Source organism: Doryrhamphus excisus, linkage group LG13 (genome assembly GCF_037039965.1).
Source record: "Doryrhamphus excisus strain RoL-2023G ecotype Guam linkage group LG13, RoL_Dexc_Guam_v1.1, whole genome shotgun sequence".
Classification (NCBI taxonomy): domain Eukaryota; kingdom Metazoa; phylum Chordata; class Actinopteri; order Syngnathiformes; family Syngnathidae; genus Doryrhamphus; species Doryrhamphus excisus.
The window spans coordinates 19,307,016-19,327,550 of record NC_136369.1 but is presented as its reverse complement, the minus strand read 5'-3'; the positions used below and the strand labels follow the sequence as shown (position 1 = coordinate 19,327,550).

Below are 20,535 nucleotides of genomic sequence, written 5' to 3'. Positions count from 1 at the left end.
AATCATAGTATTTTTTTAGATTAAAATATTAATTTGTTTATGATACATTTCTTTTAGTGTTAAATCCAACCTTTGCCACAGCCTATTGGGAAGCTGCACTGCAACCTAACTACATGTTTGACCCTTCCATGGGAAAACCCCACTGACTAGTAGGAACAAAGCCAGCCAATCAGCATCCGAAAAGAAAATTATTACCCAATGACCGACCCGGGAATTCATGACGTAGTCACATGAAGTTACGTGAGGTCGCCGTCTGTAAATAATGTAGCTTTCTCAGCGCTGCAACGTAACACTGTATGAGTTGACTACATATATTTCTCTAAATGTCGTTGTTATTTTGTAAAAAGTGGCGGTCCCCTGCCGTTGCTGTCGGGCTGTCAGTTTGGCTCATTTTAGCCTGATACGTACCCAGCCGGTTGGGTTGTTAGCTGCTAGCTAGCTAGCTCACCAATTAGATAACCAGAGGTGACCAAGGCAGCGTTGCAGTTTCTTTTCACACCGGGTGGATATGTAACATGACAAGTCACCTATAACCTCCGAAGTAACGCCGAATAAAAGGTAAGATATTCAGTACGTTGTTCACAAATGAGGCCAAAATGACCAATGAGTGTGAGGGCATGCCAGCAGAGCAGGCTAACGCTAGCTTGCAGCTAGCTTATGACGTGCTCCTGTCAACGGGCCTGACGGACAGCTTTGATTTGATGACACATTGCAGTTGAATTTAAACCCACTGATGCAGCCCAGGGTGGAGCAACACCCTGGTTGTCACCCTAACGAAGACGCGACATTGCTGTCAAAATCAGCTCATCGAGCTAGCTGGCTAGCTAGCTAGCTGGCAGTCAGGTCAAGTGAATGAAGCTCACTGAACTTCGTGTTAATGTGCAGTAAATGTGCAGTAAACGACGCCGCGAAGCTGCTGTTTAATTCGGTTACTGTTTTTATTGTTTACGATAAAGTGTCTTTCAGAAGGGATCGATCTAAGGCGGATGAGGCTTTTTCATATGTGAGGTGTCATAAGGGGAAATCCACGCGTCGCACCCTGCTCAGTCTATTTTTAGATTATTCAAATTAGCAGAGTAATAATGAGCAGTTTTCTCAGGCAAGCCCCGCCCCCAACAAAGAGTACTTTGCTACGCTGTAGTATTGATATCACATAATATATAAATCATGATATACATAACCCTAAACACATGGGGAGTCTAGATTTGCGATACGATACGTATCACGGTACTAGGCTCACGATACGATATATCACGATACTGTGAACAAGGCGATTTTTTTTTGTTTTTCTTGTAGTTAAAGATTATTTGCTGGAAAAACTGAATTACAGCAGCAATATGCACTTAATAAACACATTTTTATTCCATTAGAACAGCATGTTATGCTGTATCACAAACTTTCATCTGTAAAGTGTAGCATTTGGATAAATAAAGCTTTAAGATCCAGCTTTAAATTTACAAAAAAATCATAAAAAAACAAATAAATTCAATTATGTCTCAAAATCCTGCTCAAATGTTCCCATTCTATTAGCTGTGAAATATGAGTATACAGTTTTTGTGTAACAAAGTAACTAACATCAGTAAAAAGTCCTTTTAGGATGCTTGAAATAACCGTTATTTAACAAAATAGTGATATCAATTTGAAAAACAAAACACCTGCGATATCACAGTACTACTTTTGTAGTATACAAAAGGACCTTAGCGTTGCTTGCTAGCGGCAGGTCCTCAATGGTGTCTCTCTAATTTGTGTTTCCCGAATACTTTATTTTACAAACGGCATGGCTTTTGTCAATTTGTGCACACACTACTTTAAATAAATACTTTTAAATTTACTTTAAATACTTTTAAATTTACTTTAAATAAATACTTTTAAATTAAATTAAATTAAATTAAATTAAATTAAATTAAATTAACAATCACAATCAGAAATGAACCTTTGCCGTGTCTGCAGTTGAATAAATACCATATACAGTCTATGATAAATGCCTAAAAATATCCATATCATACTTTTTAATATCGATACAATATCGTGGAATGGATTATCGCGATATATCGCCAAAACAATATTTTCTTACACCGCTACTGTAGAGAAACTGACAATATCTATTTACCTGAACTGTACAGACTCAACTCGAAACCGAAACCAGCGAAATGAAAACCAAAATGAAGAACAGTGAAGCATACAAGCGTATTCAAGAGTCAGATTGCATGCTGAGTACAAGAGATTCATACACGTTGGCAGGTCTGCACTAATACGGCGCGGTATTCTCTTCAAGCTCCACTGTGAATGTCAGCTTTACAGATGCCATGTCTGTTTTTAAGCCGAGTCTTTTTCCTGTACGGCAGACTCCAGTCTAGCTTGCTGTGATGTTGCCCCTCCTGCCTAGCATGCAGGCATGAGCTCTGTCCTGTGGAGCCAGGAGAAGCCCAGCGGGGGCTTCAGGGAGGACTGGCGCTTCTACATGGTGGTGAAGGACTGCACGGCGGAGAAGCCTCACCAGAAGATCGTGAGAATCCCGCGCGGCAGCCTGGGCCAGGCGTGCCAGGAGCGCAACAGCCTGGGCCGCACGCTGCCGCCATGCAAGGGCAAGAAGAGCCTGCGGATTCTGGACCAGACCAACGTCGTGCAGAGCCTGGATGAGCGGGACGTCCTGGAAATAGACGAGAAGCTGGCCGAGCTGCTCTTCCCCATCACCAACTGCGAGGAGCGGTACGCCCTGCTGTGCAACAAGTCCCGGCTGGAGCGCGTTCGCGACATCGACTGCGGCTCCAAGGTGCGCGTCCAGCTGCGGTCCGGAGACGAACCGCTGCCCGGGGTGGTCCGCTTCAAGGGCTCGCTGCTCCCTGACAGGGCCCTCTGTGGAATCCTCTTTGGAGTGGAGTTGCTGGTGAGAACTGTTGTGTTTTTTTCCTCATTGTGTTTTGCTGTGGTGGGAGTGTTGCTCAATGTTAAATCATTTATGAGAAATAATCAGTGGGTTTTTCCTGTACACGGTTGTAAACGAGATCCAGTAGAGTCACAAATACTTAATCTTGCTGATATAGTTCATCTTAGTTCTACCATATCTTACTTATTGTGTGGAAATATGGGCTAATAACTATAAAAGCAATCTTCACTCGCTAAATGTACTGCAAAAAAGGTCAGTAAGGATAATTCATAATGCCGCCTACAGAGAACATACTAACTCCTCATTTCTAAAATGACAAATACTTCAACTTTCTGATATAGTTCATCTTCAGACAGCTAAAATAATGCATAAGGCTAAAAATAAGCAATTAGCTAAAAATGTCATCCAATACTTCTCTACAGGAGAGGAGAAATATGATCTCAGGGAAGAAGTACATTTGAATTAAATTAAATTAAATTAAATTAAATTAAATTAAATTAAATTAAATTAAATTAAATTAAATTAAATTAAATTAAATTAAATTAAATTAAATTAAATTAAATTAAATTAAATTAAATTAAATTAAATTAAGCAGGAAGTGAACAAATGTTATTATGTCATTGGATGGTCATATCACCTCATACAAAAAATTTAAAAAATTTAATTAAATTAAGAAAGCAGGAAGTGAACAAATGTAACAGTTACTGAGTGTAAAAGTACCAGATGGAGGGGTAGGATTTAATAAGCTTTGCTTCTTCCTACTCCTTTTTGGACATGTGGAACTGTGAACTGATTATGGGATGCACTCAATTGTAATTTGATGCATGTTCAAATGAAATTAAACCATTACCAATGTATCAAAGATTAAATCATAGTAGCCAATTTTGATTGACAAGTCAGGATGAAGGTAGAAATCCACAGCATTGTACTGTACTTTAATTCCTGCAATTCGAGTAAGAGTATTTTGCAGATATTTGTTTGGGATTGATCACTAAGCTCTGAAAGTGTAATTGTCATATTTACAGTTATGCCATATTTAGTGTCTCATAGTCCGGTAAGTTATTGTGACAGTGCTCGTTAAACGATCCTTCCAAAAGTTCACTTTTAAGTTTCTATCACAAAACGGCTGCAGGGTTTTTATGTTTGTAGAAATGGCCGACAGAAAGCTGTAGTGTTTTGACTGACAGGAGTGAAAACATTTCCATGACACGGCCTGCAGCAAACTCGTCAAACATGCCATTTGCCCCGCGCCGCCATGTCCATAGAGGCGACACACAAAGGTTTGCTTATTTCAGCACAATGTTGGTTTTATTCTACAGCGCTCAGCTGTAGCCCTTCTGAGTGGGCTGAGCTTTCAGGCTGCAGCTCGAATATAAACATCTCGGCCTCTGCTCTTGGGCCACAGCTTCTTACCAAATACTGACCAATGTGTACCGTCGTATAAGTCGTCTTGAAGTGGCAATTTATGCAAATTCTAGGTGATGGCCGCCACTTCATGAAGGACAGAAAGGACAGTTTGCTAAATACAAGGATGTAGAGTCTTGAACCAGTCATGATGTGCTATATATATATATATCACTATATTGACACTTACTATGGTACCCATTATGTCATTGTATGGTCATATCACCTCCTACTTCAGTAGGTGACAAAAATTTAAGTTAAGTTAATTTTAGTTAATTTAATTTAATTTTAGTTAATTTTAGTTAATTTAATTTTAGTTAATTTTAGTTAATTTTAGTTAAAATTAAAATTAATTAACCATCTGGTACTTTTACAATCAATAAATGTTACATTTGTTCACTTTCTGCTTTCCTATATAGTTTAAGTTTTTTTAAATTAATTTTTTTAAATTAATTTTTTTAATTAAAATTAAAATTAAAATTAAAATTAAAATTAAAATTAAAATTAAAATTAAAATTAAAATTAAAATTAAAATTAAAATTAAAATTAAAATTAAAATTAAAATTAAAATTAAAATTAAAATTGTTACATTTAACTTGTAATCTGATGCATGTTCAAGTGAAATATTACCATTACCATAATGTGTCCACTGGTCTTGACATTTCCCTCCGCCATCTTCTCCCCCAGGAGGAGGGTCGAGGCCAGGGCTTCACGGAGGGCTCCTTCCAGGGACGCCAGCTTTTCCGCTGCGAGGACGAGTGCGGCGTGTTTGTAGCACTGGACAAGCTAGAACTGTGGGAGGACGACGACGACGACGACCTGGGCGAGCTGGAGGTGGACCACGTCAATCTGGTGGAAGAGGACCAGGACTACCCTCCGCTGGAGATCAACTCCAGGGTCCTAGTGCAGACCAGAGAGGGACCCGAGAGGGGCACCATCATTTTTTGCGACCTGCTGCCGGGTAACGAGAGCCTGGGCTACTATGTGGGTGTTGACATGGTAAGAAGTTCTCTTCCTGAAGATTTCTAGATGCTAATTAAGTGGTGTATTTTTTTTTTGCCAAATAGTGACCAGCGTGCCACAGTTTATCACCTGTTTCACTGACATCAAATATCTGTCACACCTTAAATTTCTTTGTGTGCAAAAATATTTTCAGTTGTGAGGTTATGAATGAGTTATTTTCATATCAGCTTTTTTTGCGTGTGTTTATATGGCCGTTCATTTAAGTGTTAAGTGAATATATTCTTGTTGCCAAGGATAAGCGTGTCAGCTGGTATCTATGACTACAGTTGTCAGGTCGGGAGTGGTGTTGTGGTCGCGGGGAGATTGGAGCACGTAACGGGAGGCATTTGACTGCTGATTGTTAGCAGCAACAGCATCAGCAGCAGCAACGGCGGCGGCGAGCGAGCGAGTGACGGCCCACGCTGTGCATCGCATCCGCCCACACAAAAGGCAAAGAGGCGGTCACGCGGGGAGTGAGGTGAAGTCTCCGAGTGGTATGACCCGGCTCCGTGGCGAGGGTCCAGCGGGCAGCTAATTGGAGCCCACTGCTCTGCCTCACTCTGCGCTCAGCCTGGCATTGGTGGCCTCACGCCGCCGGAGCGCCATCCTGGATCGCAACTAGAGGGGAAGAATAGCCTGCTTGTACTTGCAGAGGGATTAGCGCGCTCTAAGGAGGATCCGAATCAGGGGGGGGGCTGTTCACGTCGGGGGAAGATGAGCATCTGGGTTATCACCATGCAGAGAATCCAGCTCAAGCGCGCCGGATAAAGTCACCTGGGAGGGTTGCATAGTTCTAATGGCTCCGACTCTTCCAGGACAATCCTATCGGCGAGTGGGACGGAATGTTTGATGGGAAGCTGCTGTGTAACTTTGCCAGTTTGGAGCACACTCGACTTGTCCCCATCTGTGACGTAATGCCAGGTAAGCCAACCCCCCTTTTTTTTTTGCCGCCTTTCTCCAAAGTGTCTGCGACCGTCCTTGGAGCAGTTCTTCTGAGTTTGAGTTGAACAACAGAGCCTTTTGTTGCCTGATGCCTCTCTTGTTTTTTCCAGGCGAAATACTCGGTGTCTTTGTTCGCCACGTTGGCATATTGATGTGTTTATGTGCTGTACTTACGCCTCGCAAGGAAATTCAGAAAAGCTGACATAAAACCGTTGATGGTTTACGTCTCTTGTCTGCAGTCGATAAGTACACGGGCTGCATAAAAGTAAGCCTTGCCCGTTGCCACCATGTAGAGCTACTTTTAAATCCCTCTGTAAATTCTTTCTCGACTCCGCACAAGAACATTACACAACACTTTGCACATAACTTGCACTTAAAAAAAAAAAAAAAAAGACAAAGAACGTCCTGTAAGGATAATCATTCAGCTTAGTTAGACTGGCAGTGAGGAAGCCATATGCTAAAATCCATCCATTTGTCATTTATTGTGATTCCACATTGTTTTCTGCATGTTAAACTATACGTTTTCTCTAAATAGATTTATTTTTTGTACTATTTTTGTCTGTAATGGATTACTGTAATTATTTATTATTTCACAAAATTCAACACCAATCTGGAAAGACAAATTATTCAACAAAAAAATAGCACCCATAACAACAGGCTGAATAGGTGTCCCCTATGTTAACCTAACACAGGTCACCAGCTACACAGTAGCATAAAGTACATACATACCTGGGAGGCATGAATAGGCTAAATTTACATAACATGCCAACGAGTTACCGGTAAGCAAGTTCACCAAGCTCTCGATCTCATCCTACGTCACTGAATCACAGAAGACTCTGTTTTCATGCGATTCTTTTTTCGTCTGACATTTTCAAACAAAGTAACGCCGAAAAAGGACATTCGACTCTATTCATCTGTACAACTTGTTGTGCATGTTAGCATGTTAGCATGTTAAGCATCATCGGTGCCCCTGAAAAGTTATGTTATGTTTGTTTTGGGTCGCATAGAATATTCCATGCAGGACCAAAGGCTGCAAAAGCACAGTTTTGCTCCCAGAAGCAACAGCAACGACAAGTCGTCCTCTGGCCAAAGCAAACCAAAGAGCAAAGGTACTGCAAAACAGACACACACACACATCCTTGCTTTGGTGCATTTTGTTGTCCTTGTCAGGGTTTTTTTTCCACCCAATCAAGTGAGAGCATCTCTACTACTCTCGACTACGACTGCATGAAAGTCATATTACGTCAACGACTACATTACAAAGTTTAATAATGACAAGTAAAAGATGCGTAGGGTGATGCCGCTGCCGTAATGGCTTCTCATGCATATTCTTCTCTGAACAAACCCGGCTAAGGCTGCTCCTTCTTTTTATCAGCCACAAGAAGCCAAAGAAAAAGCAAAACATGCAATTAAATCCTCTGATTCTCGCTGAACTGAACTCTTGTGAGCTTACACCGTGGTCTCATGCGTGACATGACCATGGTGTAAGACCCATCTTTTGGAATAAATGTTGCAAGAAATCCACAAAAGCTAAAGAAAAAGCAAAAAATATACGTAATAATCTTGAGTTCTATCTTTTGGAATATGTGCAGTTAAATGAAACACTTTAAGACCGCTGACATCTCATGTAAGGTCGCACATGTGGAGATATTTCCGAATTGTACATTCAATTTGGGGTAGTAACAAAATGTATTTATAAAAGGCAAGTTAAAAATGTGAATGGCATGATATTAAAAACATGTTTTTTTTAGGAATACCTGGAATATGAAATTATTAAAAATTTTCATTACGAAGATATTTCAAGGAAACAACCTGATCGGGTCATTTTTGACCCACTTATGGAAGGTTGGGGTAGTAACACAAAAACTACAATTTCTTAAAATTTATAAAAGGCAAGTTAAAAATGTGAATGACATGATATTAAAAACATGTTTTTTTAGGAATACCTGGAATATGAAATGATGAAAAATTGTCATTACAAAGATATTTCAAGAAAACAACCTGACCGGGTCATTTTTGACCCACTTATGGAAGGTTGGGGTAGTAACACAAAAACTAAAATTTCTTAAAATTTATAAAAGGTAAGTTAAAAATGTGAATGGCATGATATTAGAAACATGTTTTTTTTTAGGAATACCTGGAATATAAAATGATGAAAAATTTTCATTACGAAGATATTTCAAGAAAACAACCTGACCGGGTCATTTTTGACCCACTTATGGAAGGTTGGGGTAGTAACACAAAAATTAAAATTTCTTAAAATGTATAAAAGGTAAGTTAAAAATGTGAATGTATAATAGCAAAAACATGTTTTTTGAGGAATACCTGGAATATGAAATGATGAAAAATTTTCATTACGAAGATATTTCAAGAAAACAACCTGACCGGGTCATTTTTGACCCACTTATGGAAGGTTGGGGTAGTAACACAAAAACTAAAATTTCTTAAAATTTATAAATTTTAAGTTAAAAATGTGAACGGTATGATAGCAAAAACATGTTTTTGAGGAATACCTGGAATATGAAATGATTATTTTTTTTTTGACCCATTTATGGAAGGTTGGGGTAGTAACACAAAAACTAAAATTTCTTAAAATGTATAAAAGGTAAGTTAAAAATGTGAATGGCATGATATTAAAAACATGTTTTTTTTAGGATACCTGGAATATGAAATGATGAAAAATTTTCATTACGAAGATATTTCAAGGAAACAACCTGACCGGGTCATTTTTGACCCATTTATGGAAGGTTGGGGTAGTAACACAAAAACTAAAATTTCTTAAAATTTATAAAAGGCAAGTTAAAAATGTGAATGGTATGATAGCAAAAACATGTTTTTTGAGGAATACCTGGAATATGAAATTATTTTTTTTTTGACCCATTTATGGAAGGTTGGGGTAGTAACACAAAAACTAAAATTTCTTAAAATGTATAAAAGGTAAGTTAAAAATGTGAATGGCATGATATCAAAAACATGTTTTTTTAGGAATACCTAGAATATGAAATGATGAAAAATTTTCATTACGAAGATATTTCAAGGAAACAACCTGACCGGGTCATTTTTGACCCACTTATGCATCTAAGGGTTAACGTACACATACGCATGCCTGTTGCTTGTTTTGGGTGTTTTTGATGATTAATAATCATGTGATTTTTCTCCTAATCATCTGCTGTTGCAAACACGATCTCACGACACACACACACACACACAAAGACACGCGCACCTTTCTATTTATTATGCGTGTACTCTTGTGTGTTATTTCCAGGGTTAGCTCATCAGTGCAGCAGTAGAAGCAAGTCTGAGTTTTACTATACTTTAAATGGCAGCTCTATTGACCCCCCAGTCCAGTCCAAATCCAAAAGCACATGGTACATTGACGAAGGTAACATGCGGTCACTCGTGGGACATCCGTCCACTATCTCGCTTGGCAGGCTCCTGTTTCCAACGAGCACGTGTTGTAATATTTCATATTCCTTTCTTCATTCATTCGGAAAGATTTAATGTAACTTTTTTTCCCCAATATTAACCTATAATATGAACTTTGTTGCTCGGTTTGTCACGGTAGCTTGCCACGTGGAGACCATTTTCTAGCAGCCTCGTCCCTCATCACCATTTGTGGCGTCACATCCCACTTGCATGGTGTAACCGGTGTTAGCGAAAGGCTTTTATTAATGCTGCAAATTAACACAGGTTGGATTTGTTTGCCAAAAGCCTTAATAAAAGTCTTTTTTGTTTCAGTCTTTTCATTGGTGTTGGGATGTAAATGTTATTTTCTCCCCCCTTCCCCGTACACCCATACACCATATTCATGACATTCCACTTCCTGTGTCATTATATCATGTCACATGTGGAGAATTTTGATGTAAAATTTTTTTTCCTGTTACCAATATAGAACTTTTATTTTACGAGTTCACAGATAGTTCAGGACAACGTTTGCATCAGTCCTTGTTGACGTTAGAACGCCGACCAGTCAGCAGTGACTCACAAATGAAGCGGTGACTTCCTTGAGGCGCTGAATCGAAATGACTTGGCTTGTTTCGAACCGTCTGTTACATGGTGGATAACGGCGATGCTCTTTATTTCAATTTTCAATTACTCTCTGATAATTGGGATAAATCTGGGGTTTAAATGTACATCATCTGTCCAGATAAAAAATCAGAATGATTGATTTTGGAGATGTTCTGCATACTGTAAATGCTCCCAAATGCTTGGTCCACAAAAGCAAATAATCATGGAGTCTCAAATTAACATAATTAACAGCTTTTATAATGTCATTTTTTACATATTTTACAAGATGGGCAGTACAGTCGTCCCTCAATTATCTCGATGAATTGGTTCCAGACCAGATTGTGGTAAGTCAATTTTTGCAAAGTAGAATTTAATAGTAATAAATTGACTACTTTCTTAGTCAAGAGCCTAGAAAACCTGTATTTCTAAATACTTGTGTTTTTTTTTACCATGATTAGAGCCATGTAGACCAGAAATAACACCCCTATAGTCACCTTTACACTCCCTATTATTATTTTTGTTTACACCACATTTCTAATGTGCAGGCTACGGGATCACTGCAGGGGACAAGCTAATTAGTTAGCTTTCAACTTTTTTTTATTCTCAACTCAAAAAGGGGCTTTAAACAGAGTGGGGAAGACCGACAAAGAAGCCAAAAACTAACCACTTCCACATGAAATAGGAGGAAAAACTTTTTCCAGTCATAACATATCAGACATTACATAGCTGTCAACATGCAGTGATGCAATGTAATGATTTGTGTAATTCCCCCGACTCCCTAGTGGCCCGGGATACTACATATAACTTATATTGCAATATTTTTTGACTAACAATATGCCATAGTTGATTGCGAAACAGCGATCATTTATGAACTAATTGATAGGGGACGCGATGGAGGGGCGACTGTAGCTGCATTTGAAGTATCACAAGCAGCTTTATCTACCTCTGCATACACTTTAAAATATTGCTACACTTTCCAGACTGTTTTTTACAATGCTGGCTGTGCAGTATAGTACTTACTACTATTACAACATTGGTTCTGTTGCTGCTGTAGTGTGCAATATTTCTTGTTAAACAACCACATGGTTAAAAAAAGAGTATTTACTTTAAATAAGAGTATTTACAGTATGTCCTGACATAAAAAAAAATATTTTTGCTGTGATTGTGCATGTGAAAGATCATTTTAATGCATTACGTCAGACAGTAAATGGTAGTAAAACAAGGCAACGTCTATTCGTTGTTACATTATGCTTCTTGTTTCTGTCCTTCAGTTGGGGAGGACCCAGCCAAGTCGCTTACTGAAACCCCCCCTGACTTCAACCAGTCCTCCCCGCCCTCGAGGGCCCCGCCGGCCGCCTCGCTGTCCAGCGACAACAAGTTCCACTCTCTGCCCTTCAGCCTGAACCGCAAGAGCGGGCCCATTGACAACATGAGTCAGGGGCCTCTCTCCCTGTCCGTGCAGTCGGTGATGGGAGAGCAGGCCGAGCCCCCGTCCCCCGTTGCCCCTTCCTCACCGCGCCCCTCGACGCCGCCTCGAGGGCAGCCGGGTCTGGAGGTAGGCTCTCTGGTGGAGGTGAAGGAGAACCCCCCTTTGTGCGGCGTCATCCGCTGGGTGGGCCTGCCTCCTGGCCTGTTGGAGCCTTTGGCCGGGCTGGAGCTGGTGAGACCGTAACAGCGACTGTACAGTATTCCCAATACTTTGCCAAACTCTTTGACTGCTTTGTTTTTCCAGGATGAGGAATGCCAAGGTTGCACTGATGGCACCTTCAAAGGTACGCGCTACTTTAACTGCCCGCCGAAAAAAGCCCTGTTTGTGAAGCTCAAGTGCTGCCGGCCCGACTCCCGCTTCCCCTCGCTCCACCACTCCTCCAACCCCATTGAGCGATGCAACTCCATTGGTGAGTGAGACTTCCCATACATAATCCCTATGTCCTTATTTTCATCTGCTGTTGGGCGTTGAACTACTCTGTGGTCCGAAGACAAGTCTTTTTGGCACTAAAATGCATACATGAGTGTGTAGAGTGTGGAGTGATTTTTGCGCTCAATCAAATATCACTCCACACTCTTTATTGCTCTCTGGTTCTACCATATCTTACTTATTGTGTGGAAGTATGGGCTAATATCTATAAAAGCAATCTTCACTGGCTAAATGTACTGCAAAAAAGGCCAGTAAGGATAATTCATAATGCCGCCTACAGAGAACATACTAACTCCTTATTTCTAAAATCACAAATACTTCAACTTGCTGATATAGTTCATCTTCAAACAGCTAAAATAATGCATAAGGCTAAAAAATAAATTTTAATTTTAATTGTCACGGCATTCTGTCAATCTGTCATTTTTTGTCACATAAAAAAAATTTTTGTCACGTAAAAAAATTTCAATTTAAAAAATAAAGTTATTTTTTTATTTTAAACAAAAAATAATTAAACAAAAATTTAAATTTTAAAATTTTTAAATTTTTAATTTTTTAAATTTTTACATTTTTACATTTTTATATTTTTAAATTTTAAAAAAACTGAAAATATATTAAGAAAGCAGGAAGTGAACAAATGTAATGTAACAGTTAGTGATTGTAAAAGTACCAGATGGAGGGGTAGGATTTAATAAGCTTTGCTTCTTCCTACTCCTTTTGGACATGTGGAACTGGGAACTGATTATGGGATGCACTCAATTGGAATCTGATGCATGTTCAAATGAAATAAAACCATTAGCATTACATTGAATGAAGCCTCTGTGTCTCTTCATACAGCTTTTGGGGGCTACTTGAGCGAGATAGTACACGAGAACACGCCGCCCCGAACAGAGAGTGACGGTTTGGACGTCATGGTGGGGAAAAAGAAAGGCATCCAGGGCCACTACAACTCCTGCTACCTGGATTCAACCCTCTTCTGGTATTTTACAGCGACGCTTAATTGAATTCTTTGGATTTCAGTGGTATTGATCGGAGATGGGGCATTTCCTCATTCAACAGTGCTGCCCCGAGGCAGAGCCTTGTTAGTAAACTGCTTAGACTTGGACCTCTGGTTGTTGTTACGGGGCGGGACTAGCAACACCGCCGAAGGGCCTTTTAAACAACAGGATCCAACAGAACCACAGGAAACACATTGTTATACGTTTTTAATAATTGACTGAAGTAATACAATGAATAATACAATGCATAAGTTTTAGGCAGATTATTTTTTTTAAATGTCACATAATCATACAAACATTTGTTAGCAACACTAGCATAGCTATTAGCGCTATACATTACACTCTTATTTTGACAGCATCATCATACCAGGTTGGCCTATTTTCTGAAGCGAAACTAAAACTAAAACTACTGCTCCCAAATTTGGAGCTGATTGAAGGATAGTTGGCACAGCTCCAGGTTGAATTTTAAGATATGTAGCGAAGCCTCTCTGAAAGACGTTGTCCATGATATTAATCACCAGCAAGGATAAAACATTCCTTTTGTCCTGCAGTCTCTTCTCCTTCAGCTCCGTACTGGACACGGTTCTGCTGAGACCACGCTCCAAGACAGACGTCGAGTACTACAGAGAGACCCAAGAACTGTTACGCACTGAGATAGTCAATCCCTTGCGCATGTGAGTCATGTGGGAAAAGTGCTGAACTTCTCTTTTTGTGCTTTTTTTTTTTCTTGCTCTTGCAGTGTTTTTTTTTTTTTTAAATTTTCCAGATGTTTTGACTTTCTTCTTAAATAACCTTCATATATTTTCTTCTTGTAATATAATTACTTTATTCCCATAATATTAGAACTTTTCCCCAACCTAATCTTTAATATTTCATATTGACCTTATTCTCAAAAATAGGAAAAATAATAAATATAATAATAATAATAATAATAAAGTTTTTTTCAATTTTTTTCTAACTTTTCCCACACCCTAATTTTCCAAAATTATAAATGTATTTGTTGTTTGTTTTTCATAATAATAATAATAAAATAAAAGAATATAATAATAATAATCTAATCTAATATTATTTTATTATTATTATCATTATCATTAATAATAATAATAGTAATAATAATATTTTTAGTAATACTAATATATTATATTATCATTATAAATATAATAATATATAATAATAATAAAATAAAGAATATAACAATAAGAAATAATAATAATCTAATCTATTATTATTATTATTATATTATATATTATTATATTTATAATGATAATATAATAATATATTAGTATTACTAAAAATATTATTATTATAAATAATAATAATAATTTCAAAAGTCTCCTATTACTAAAAATATTATTATTATTATAAATAATAATAATAATTTCAAAAGCCTCCCTTTAATATTTCACCTTTACACGACTACAATTATTTTTTCCTCATAATTACAACTTTTCCCAACTTTATTATGTTAATACTTTAACTCTGTTCTTGTAAAATTCCTGCTGATTTTTTCCATTTGTGTTGTTTTCATGTTAAATTATATTTTTTTACAATGTGCTGCGGGCCACAAATGGCCCTGGGGATGCACTTTGGACACCTCTGACATGTTGCGTGCTCCACTAGCATGTCAAACCAGTCCCTTTGTTTTCATGCAGCCATGGTTATGTGTGCGCCACCAAAGTGATGAAACTGAGGAGGATCCTGGAGAAGGTGGAAGCTGCGTCCGGGTTCACCTCTGAAGAAAAAGGTAGCGTTTTGTCAAATAGTAAACACCCTTTTGCCTGTCGACTTCCTCACTGATTTACGTGGCGTCCTACAGATCCCGAGGAGTTCCTCAACATACTTTTCCACCATATCCTGAGAGTGGACCCTTTACTCAAACTGAGGTAAGGCTCCATCTAGTGGTCATAGATCCAAACGCAGCATGACTGAAATACAAGCTCATAGCAGATCTCATTTAGCACGGCTAATAAAAGCGTCTTCACCGTGCAGGTCAGCAGGGCAAAAGGTGCAGGACTGTTACTTTTACCAGATCTTCATGGACAAGAAAGACAAGGTCGGCGTTCCCACCATCCAGCAGCTCCTGGAGTGGTCTTTCATCAACAGCGACCTCAAGTTTGCCGAGGTGAATCTTTGTCTTGTTTTTTGGCTTGTTTTTGGTTAAACCTTATGTAACCCTCCCGACTTGTGTAACCATGGTTGGTTGAGTGGGAAGAATTCCCCGGAGTTTATTATTACATCATAGATGTAAGATACATCATAACCATAGACGGGATATCTTCAGTGCAGCTTATGTATCTTATACACACACCAATATGCACCACTGTCCCGTCGTTAGGGGTGGGTCACCTTTGTGTAGATTGTGTATACATAGTACAAGTAATACATTACTGTCCTGTAGTCATCGCTTAGCAAGGGTGTCGCTTTCAGTGGAAAGCCACATTGAAATGCAAAAACTTTATTTGTAGGATTATTTGGGATGCATATCAAGTATATTATTAGGCACTGTCACTCGTGTCATTCATTCATTCATTTATTTTCTACCGCTTTTCCTCACGGGGGTTGCTGGAGTCTATCCCAGCTGGTCGCCAGCCAATTACTGGGCAAATATATTTAAGATATAAATAAGACTTGTGATATGTGTAAGTATGCGGGCAGACAGGAAGTGACACGTCGGAGGTTCCGATTTGAATTTTAGGTTGGCGCCTGTTATGTTATGACCGCAACAGTACTCCCCTATTAGGGATTACTGTGCAATATCTTGTAATAAAAGCCTGGTGTTTTCCTGGCAATCAAGTCTGGTGCTTGTGTGTCTCACTTAACATTACAGTAATATTACTGACACCTAGTGGCCGCATATCATCGCAATGTCTTTGTTTGCGTCTTATGAATGCCTTTATGTTTGTATATTAGTTCATTTAGCCGTGTTTATGTTTGAAAATACCAAATTGCTTAAATATGTATACAGTAAAGTCTCGTTATATCGATATCGGTTATAACGAATTACTGCTTATTACGATACTATTTTCATTTCTCGGCAAATTTCTAGTCTTTTATGATATAATTAGTTCCGTTAGTACGATACCCGGTTATTATGATAATCCGGTTACTACGATGCCCTTTTCATCTACCGCCAGCCAATTTGGTCTGCTTATATCGATACAAAAGCAGCTTGTTCTATACTATAGAACAATGTTGAGTGCATTATTGCCCACTTTTAATGCAGTTCGGCGCAGGATCGGATATATCGACAGTCCGGTTATATCGATATTTTTTCCGACTCCTGACAATATTGATATAATGCGACTTTACTGTATATTTTTTTTCTTACTAATTGGCTGTATTCAACCACAAAATAAAATAATATTCATTCATTCATTTTCTACTGCTTATCCTCACGAGCGTTGCAAGGGTTGCTGGAGCCTATACCAGCTGTCTGTGGGCGAGAGGCGGGGTACACCCTGGACTGGTGGCCAGCCAAATCACAGGGCACATATAGACAAACAACCATTCACACTCACATTCATACCTATGGACAATTTGGACTCGCTAATTAACCTAGCATGTTTTTGGAGTGTGGGAGGAAACCGGAGTACCCGGAGAAAACCCACGCATACACGGGGAGAACATGCAAACTCCACACAGAGATAGCCGAGGATGGAATTGAACTCCGGTCTCCTAGCTGGACTGTCCTCCACAAACCTACACGACACATCCCAGACGTGAAGCCACTGCTGTGATCAGATACCAGCTTTAAACAAGAAATGAGACAAATCGGTCATCCGTGTGTAATCATGACCCCCCCCCCCCACCCCCATCAGTATAGCACCAAACACCCCCACCTTTCTTCCACACACACACTCTCCAGCCCTTTACGTCCTGTGTTGCTGATTGCTGCTTTGTGGATGAAGATAATAAGCTGGTTTTTTTCCCCTTAGGCTCCCTCCTGCCTTATCATCCAGATGCCGCGCTTTGGCAAGGACTTCAAAATGTTCAACAAGATTTTCCCCTCACTGGAGTTAGACATCACAGATCTCCTAGAAGACAGTGAGTCGCCGCCGAATGCTTTTTTTTTTTTTGTGTGTGTGTGTGTGTGTGTTCTCGCCGATCAATGCCCGTCTTGCTGTTCGTTGTTCTTTGTAATGGAACTCTGCAGAGATGTCACTGCAGTTCAAATGAAACCAAGCCTACGCATCTTCAACAATAACAATGCTGCTTTTTTTTTTTTTTTTTTTTTTAAACCAAAAAAAAACATACCACCCAGCTCCCAGGGAATGCAGAATCTGTGGAGGCCTGGCTCTGTACGAGTGCCGAGACTGCTACGAGGACGGAGACATCACCGCCGGCAAGATTAAACAGTTCTGTGAAAAGTGCAATACGCAGGTAAACAATGAAGCGTACACTCTTTTCTTCTCACAGAAGGTGGCGCCAAATCCAAACAAGTGAGAGTGTGGGAATGCAGTCTATTGTAGTACTGACTTATAAGTCTAGTCTTTACCCATACTGCATTGTTGTATATTTACCCCATTACCCATCAAAATCAGTTCAATAGTTTATTTTTGGAGATATTAATAGACTTCAGTTTGTTCACGCACTTGTGCTTGGTTCAGGTCCACCTCCACCCGAGACGAAAAAGCCATCGGCACGGCAAGCTCTGCGTCCCCAAGGAGCTGCAGGAGGGTGCGGGGCGCCAGGGCACGTTCCCCCGCCAGACGATGGAGCTGTTCGCTGTGCTGTGCATCGAAACCAGTCACTACGTGGCCTTCGTCAAGTACGGCAGCGCCGACTCCGCCTGGCTCTTCTTTGACAGCATGGCTGACCGTGATGGTGAGCGTCGTCCTGGTTTTTTAGTGTGGGGGGGGGTACACGTTTTTCTGAAACACACTTTTGGATTAATGCATCCAGGGAAGCTGCTAATAATACTGTACTTTTTGGTAGAACAGGTCAAAATAGAAATAATATATATATGTGTGTTTGTGTTACTTCCCCTTTACTTCCCCTTTATGTTTATGTATGTATATATATATATATATATTATATAATATATATATTTTTATACGTATAAAAAAGGAAGTGGAGGAAGAGGAAGTAACACTTCAAGGAACAAAATAATACTATAAAAATGAAAAAAAAATCTTTTTTTTCTTTTTAGTATTATTTTGTTTTTTGTTATTTTATAAATGAAATATTCAAATTAGCAGCAAATAATTGAATACAAGAGGCATTTTTTTTAAATAATACTGTACTTTTTGGTAGAACAGTGCAAAATAGAAATAATATATATATGTGTGTGTGTGTGTGTGTGTGTTACTTCCCCTTTATGTGGTTTTTGTATGTATGTATGTGTATATATATAAAACTATATATATATATATATATATTTTCATTTTTATAGTATCATTTTGTTTTTTGTTATTATTTGTTTTTATTTATTATTTTATGAATGAAATAATCAAATTAGCAGCAATTAATTGAATAAAAAAGCCATTTTTTTAACTAATAATGTAGTTTTATTTTTATATTCTAAAATTTAAATATTAGAATTTCATTTTTTTTCAAGTTGGAATTGACAAATATTTAAAAATATTCCATAATTGTTTGTTATATTTATGGTCATAATACAATATGAAATATGAATGTATTTTTTTATTAACTCTAATGGCCAATTAAATTATTAAATAAAAAAAAAATAAATTTAATGGTTGAAGAAAATGACTTAAAAGATAATAAAAATGAATAAACACATACAAAAATGTAATGCACAATATTAATAGTTGAAGTTTTTATTCAGTTCACGATCTTTTAAAGAAGACTTGCACAGCAAAGTGGGAGTTTTGGGAAGCGGCGTCATGACGGCGGTGCCTGCCATGCATCTTTCACACCCTGCAAAACACTTCACCGGTGTTAACCGAGGTGTTGTTTTTTTTCCCCCCCGAATATTTGTGGTTGTACAGGAGGCCAGAACGGCTTCAACATTCCGCAGGTGTCTCCGTGTCCCGAGGTGGAGGCCTACCTGAAGATGACGCCCGAGGAGCTGCACACGCTCGATCCCAAGAGCATCCAAGGCCAAGCCCGACGGCTGCTGTGCGACGCCTACATGTGCATGTACCAGAGCCCCACCATGAGCCTGTACAAGTAGCCACCCCCACCCGACACACCACCACCTCCTCTTTGTCGTCATCGTCTTCCTCAAGCCCTGACGGCCACAACACGACCCTTTCTTCGGGGGTAGGAGACTTCTCAGCAATTTGAAAAAAAAACTAAGAAGAACGGCTTGCTGCCTGAGTAAACCCTCTCCAGTCAAGATGTTACCATCGAAGGGAGGGGTGGTGGGCTTATTTGCACTGTGCTTTTTCGTTGAAGTGTTGTGTTCTAGTCCCATGTAGCTTCTCAGTGTCTCTCAGCTGAGCGAGTTCAAGAAGCAAAGTTATTTTTTTTTTTGTTTTGTTTTTTTTTTCACGTCAAACAAGCCAAGCATGTGGGAGGTGATAGGAGGCCTGCATAACACCTCATCATAGGGAAGACTGTCAGTAGCTCTCCATGTCACACTCGTGTTCCTTCTGCTCTTGTGTGACCCTGGTCTGTATCACCAGTAACCAATGTAGCCGCACACATTGTACACATTGTACACATCGTACACATTGTACACATTGTACCCCCCCCTTGCAGTCACAGCTAAATTATCAGTCGGGAAATGTTCTTTTTTTTTTTTTGTTATGAATATACATTTTGCTCTTTTTGTGCAATGCGGAAGGGAGCTACTGGAGATGTTTTAGCTTCATAACATACAGTATTCATCTGTGTCTCGAGGACTTAAAAAAAAAAAAAAAAAAAAAAAGAAGTGAGATTTTATGTTTACGAAGCCTCGGGAGTCGGTTTCCGACACCGACTCGCCAGCCTTTTCTTGAAGATGTGACATGCAGCAGATTAACAAGAAAACAAACAGATGTGATTTGAATATTATTATTATTATTTATTTTAATCTAATCATGCGATCTTGTGTGTCCCTTTTTAAGGAAATAAATACAGGGTTGATGATGATACTGTCAGGTTTTCTTCGGTCTCTGTTGATGCAAAATCATCACGTCTTCATAGCAGCTACTGACTTGATGATGGAGACTCGGTTTTACTGTAAAAATGCTTGCGAGTGCAGACGCGAGTGCGTCTTAATGTGTGTTATGCCAAGTACCTTTTTCTAGATGAGGCGGCTACCGTGTGGGTGGTTTGTTTGCACTGTTCCTGCACAGGACGAGACTGCTCCCGTATGTCCCGCCTTCAGGAGACATCTCCAGAACCAGACAAGGTTTTTCTTTTTGTATGTTCTCTCTCTCGTTCAAAATCAGTCCGGTGTGCACAAACAGTTGGAACTTGATGTCAAAGTC

At 39.1% G+C, this 20,535-nt stretch overlaps 1 protein-coding gene across 2 annotated transcripts; it reads left to right on the top strand.

The window, feature by feature from the left end:
* Positions 1-231: 231 nt before the first annotated feature.
* cyld (cylindromatosis (turban tumor syndrome)) lies at positions 232-19,994 on the top strand. Of its 2 annotated transcripts, XM_058089354.2 has the most exons (17): positions 232-558; positions 2,346-2,887; positions 4,979-5,290; positions 6,109-6,214; positions 7,243-7,344; positions 9,501-9,617; positions 11,515-11,903; positions 11,976-12,141; positions 12,996-13,137; positions 13,708-13,830; positions 14,809-14,900; positions 14,973-15,039; positions 15,146-15,278; positions 17,092-17,200; positions 17,418-17,536; positions 17,764-17,980; positions 19,108-19,994. In XM_058089354.2, the coding sequence occupies exons 2-17, from the start codon at positions 2,396-2,398 to the stop codon at positions 19,290-19,292; spliced, it is 2,871 nt and encodes a 956-aa protein (XP_057945337.1). In that variant the 5' UTR covers positions 232-558; positions 2,346-2,395; the 3' UTR covers positions 19,293-19,994. The 2 variants fall into 2 exon arrangements, with proteins under 2 accessions (XP_057945337.1, XP_057945338.1); XM_058089355.2 differs by lacking the exon at positions 9,501-9,617.
* The last annotated feature ends 541 nt before the right edge of the window (positions 19,995-20,535 follow it).

What these genes read in the sequence shown, in the direction of transcription:
- cyld (XM_058089354.2), top strand. Translation starts at nt 2,396, where the DNA reads ATGAGCTCTGTCCTGTGGAGCCAGGAGAAGCCCAGCGGGGGCTTCAGG. An exon ending in ACTATGTGGGTGTTGACATG is followed by an intron (nt 5,291 to 6,108) that starts GTAAGAAGTTCT and finishes CGACTCTTCCAG; the next exon opens with GACAATCCTATCGGCGAGTG. An exon ending in CTTTGGCCGGGCTGGAGCTG is followed by an intron (nt 11,904 to 11,975) that starts GTGAGACCGTAA and finishes TTGTTTTTCCAG; the next exon opens with GATGAGGAATGCCAAGGTTG.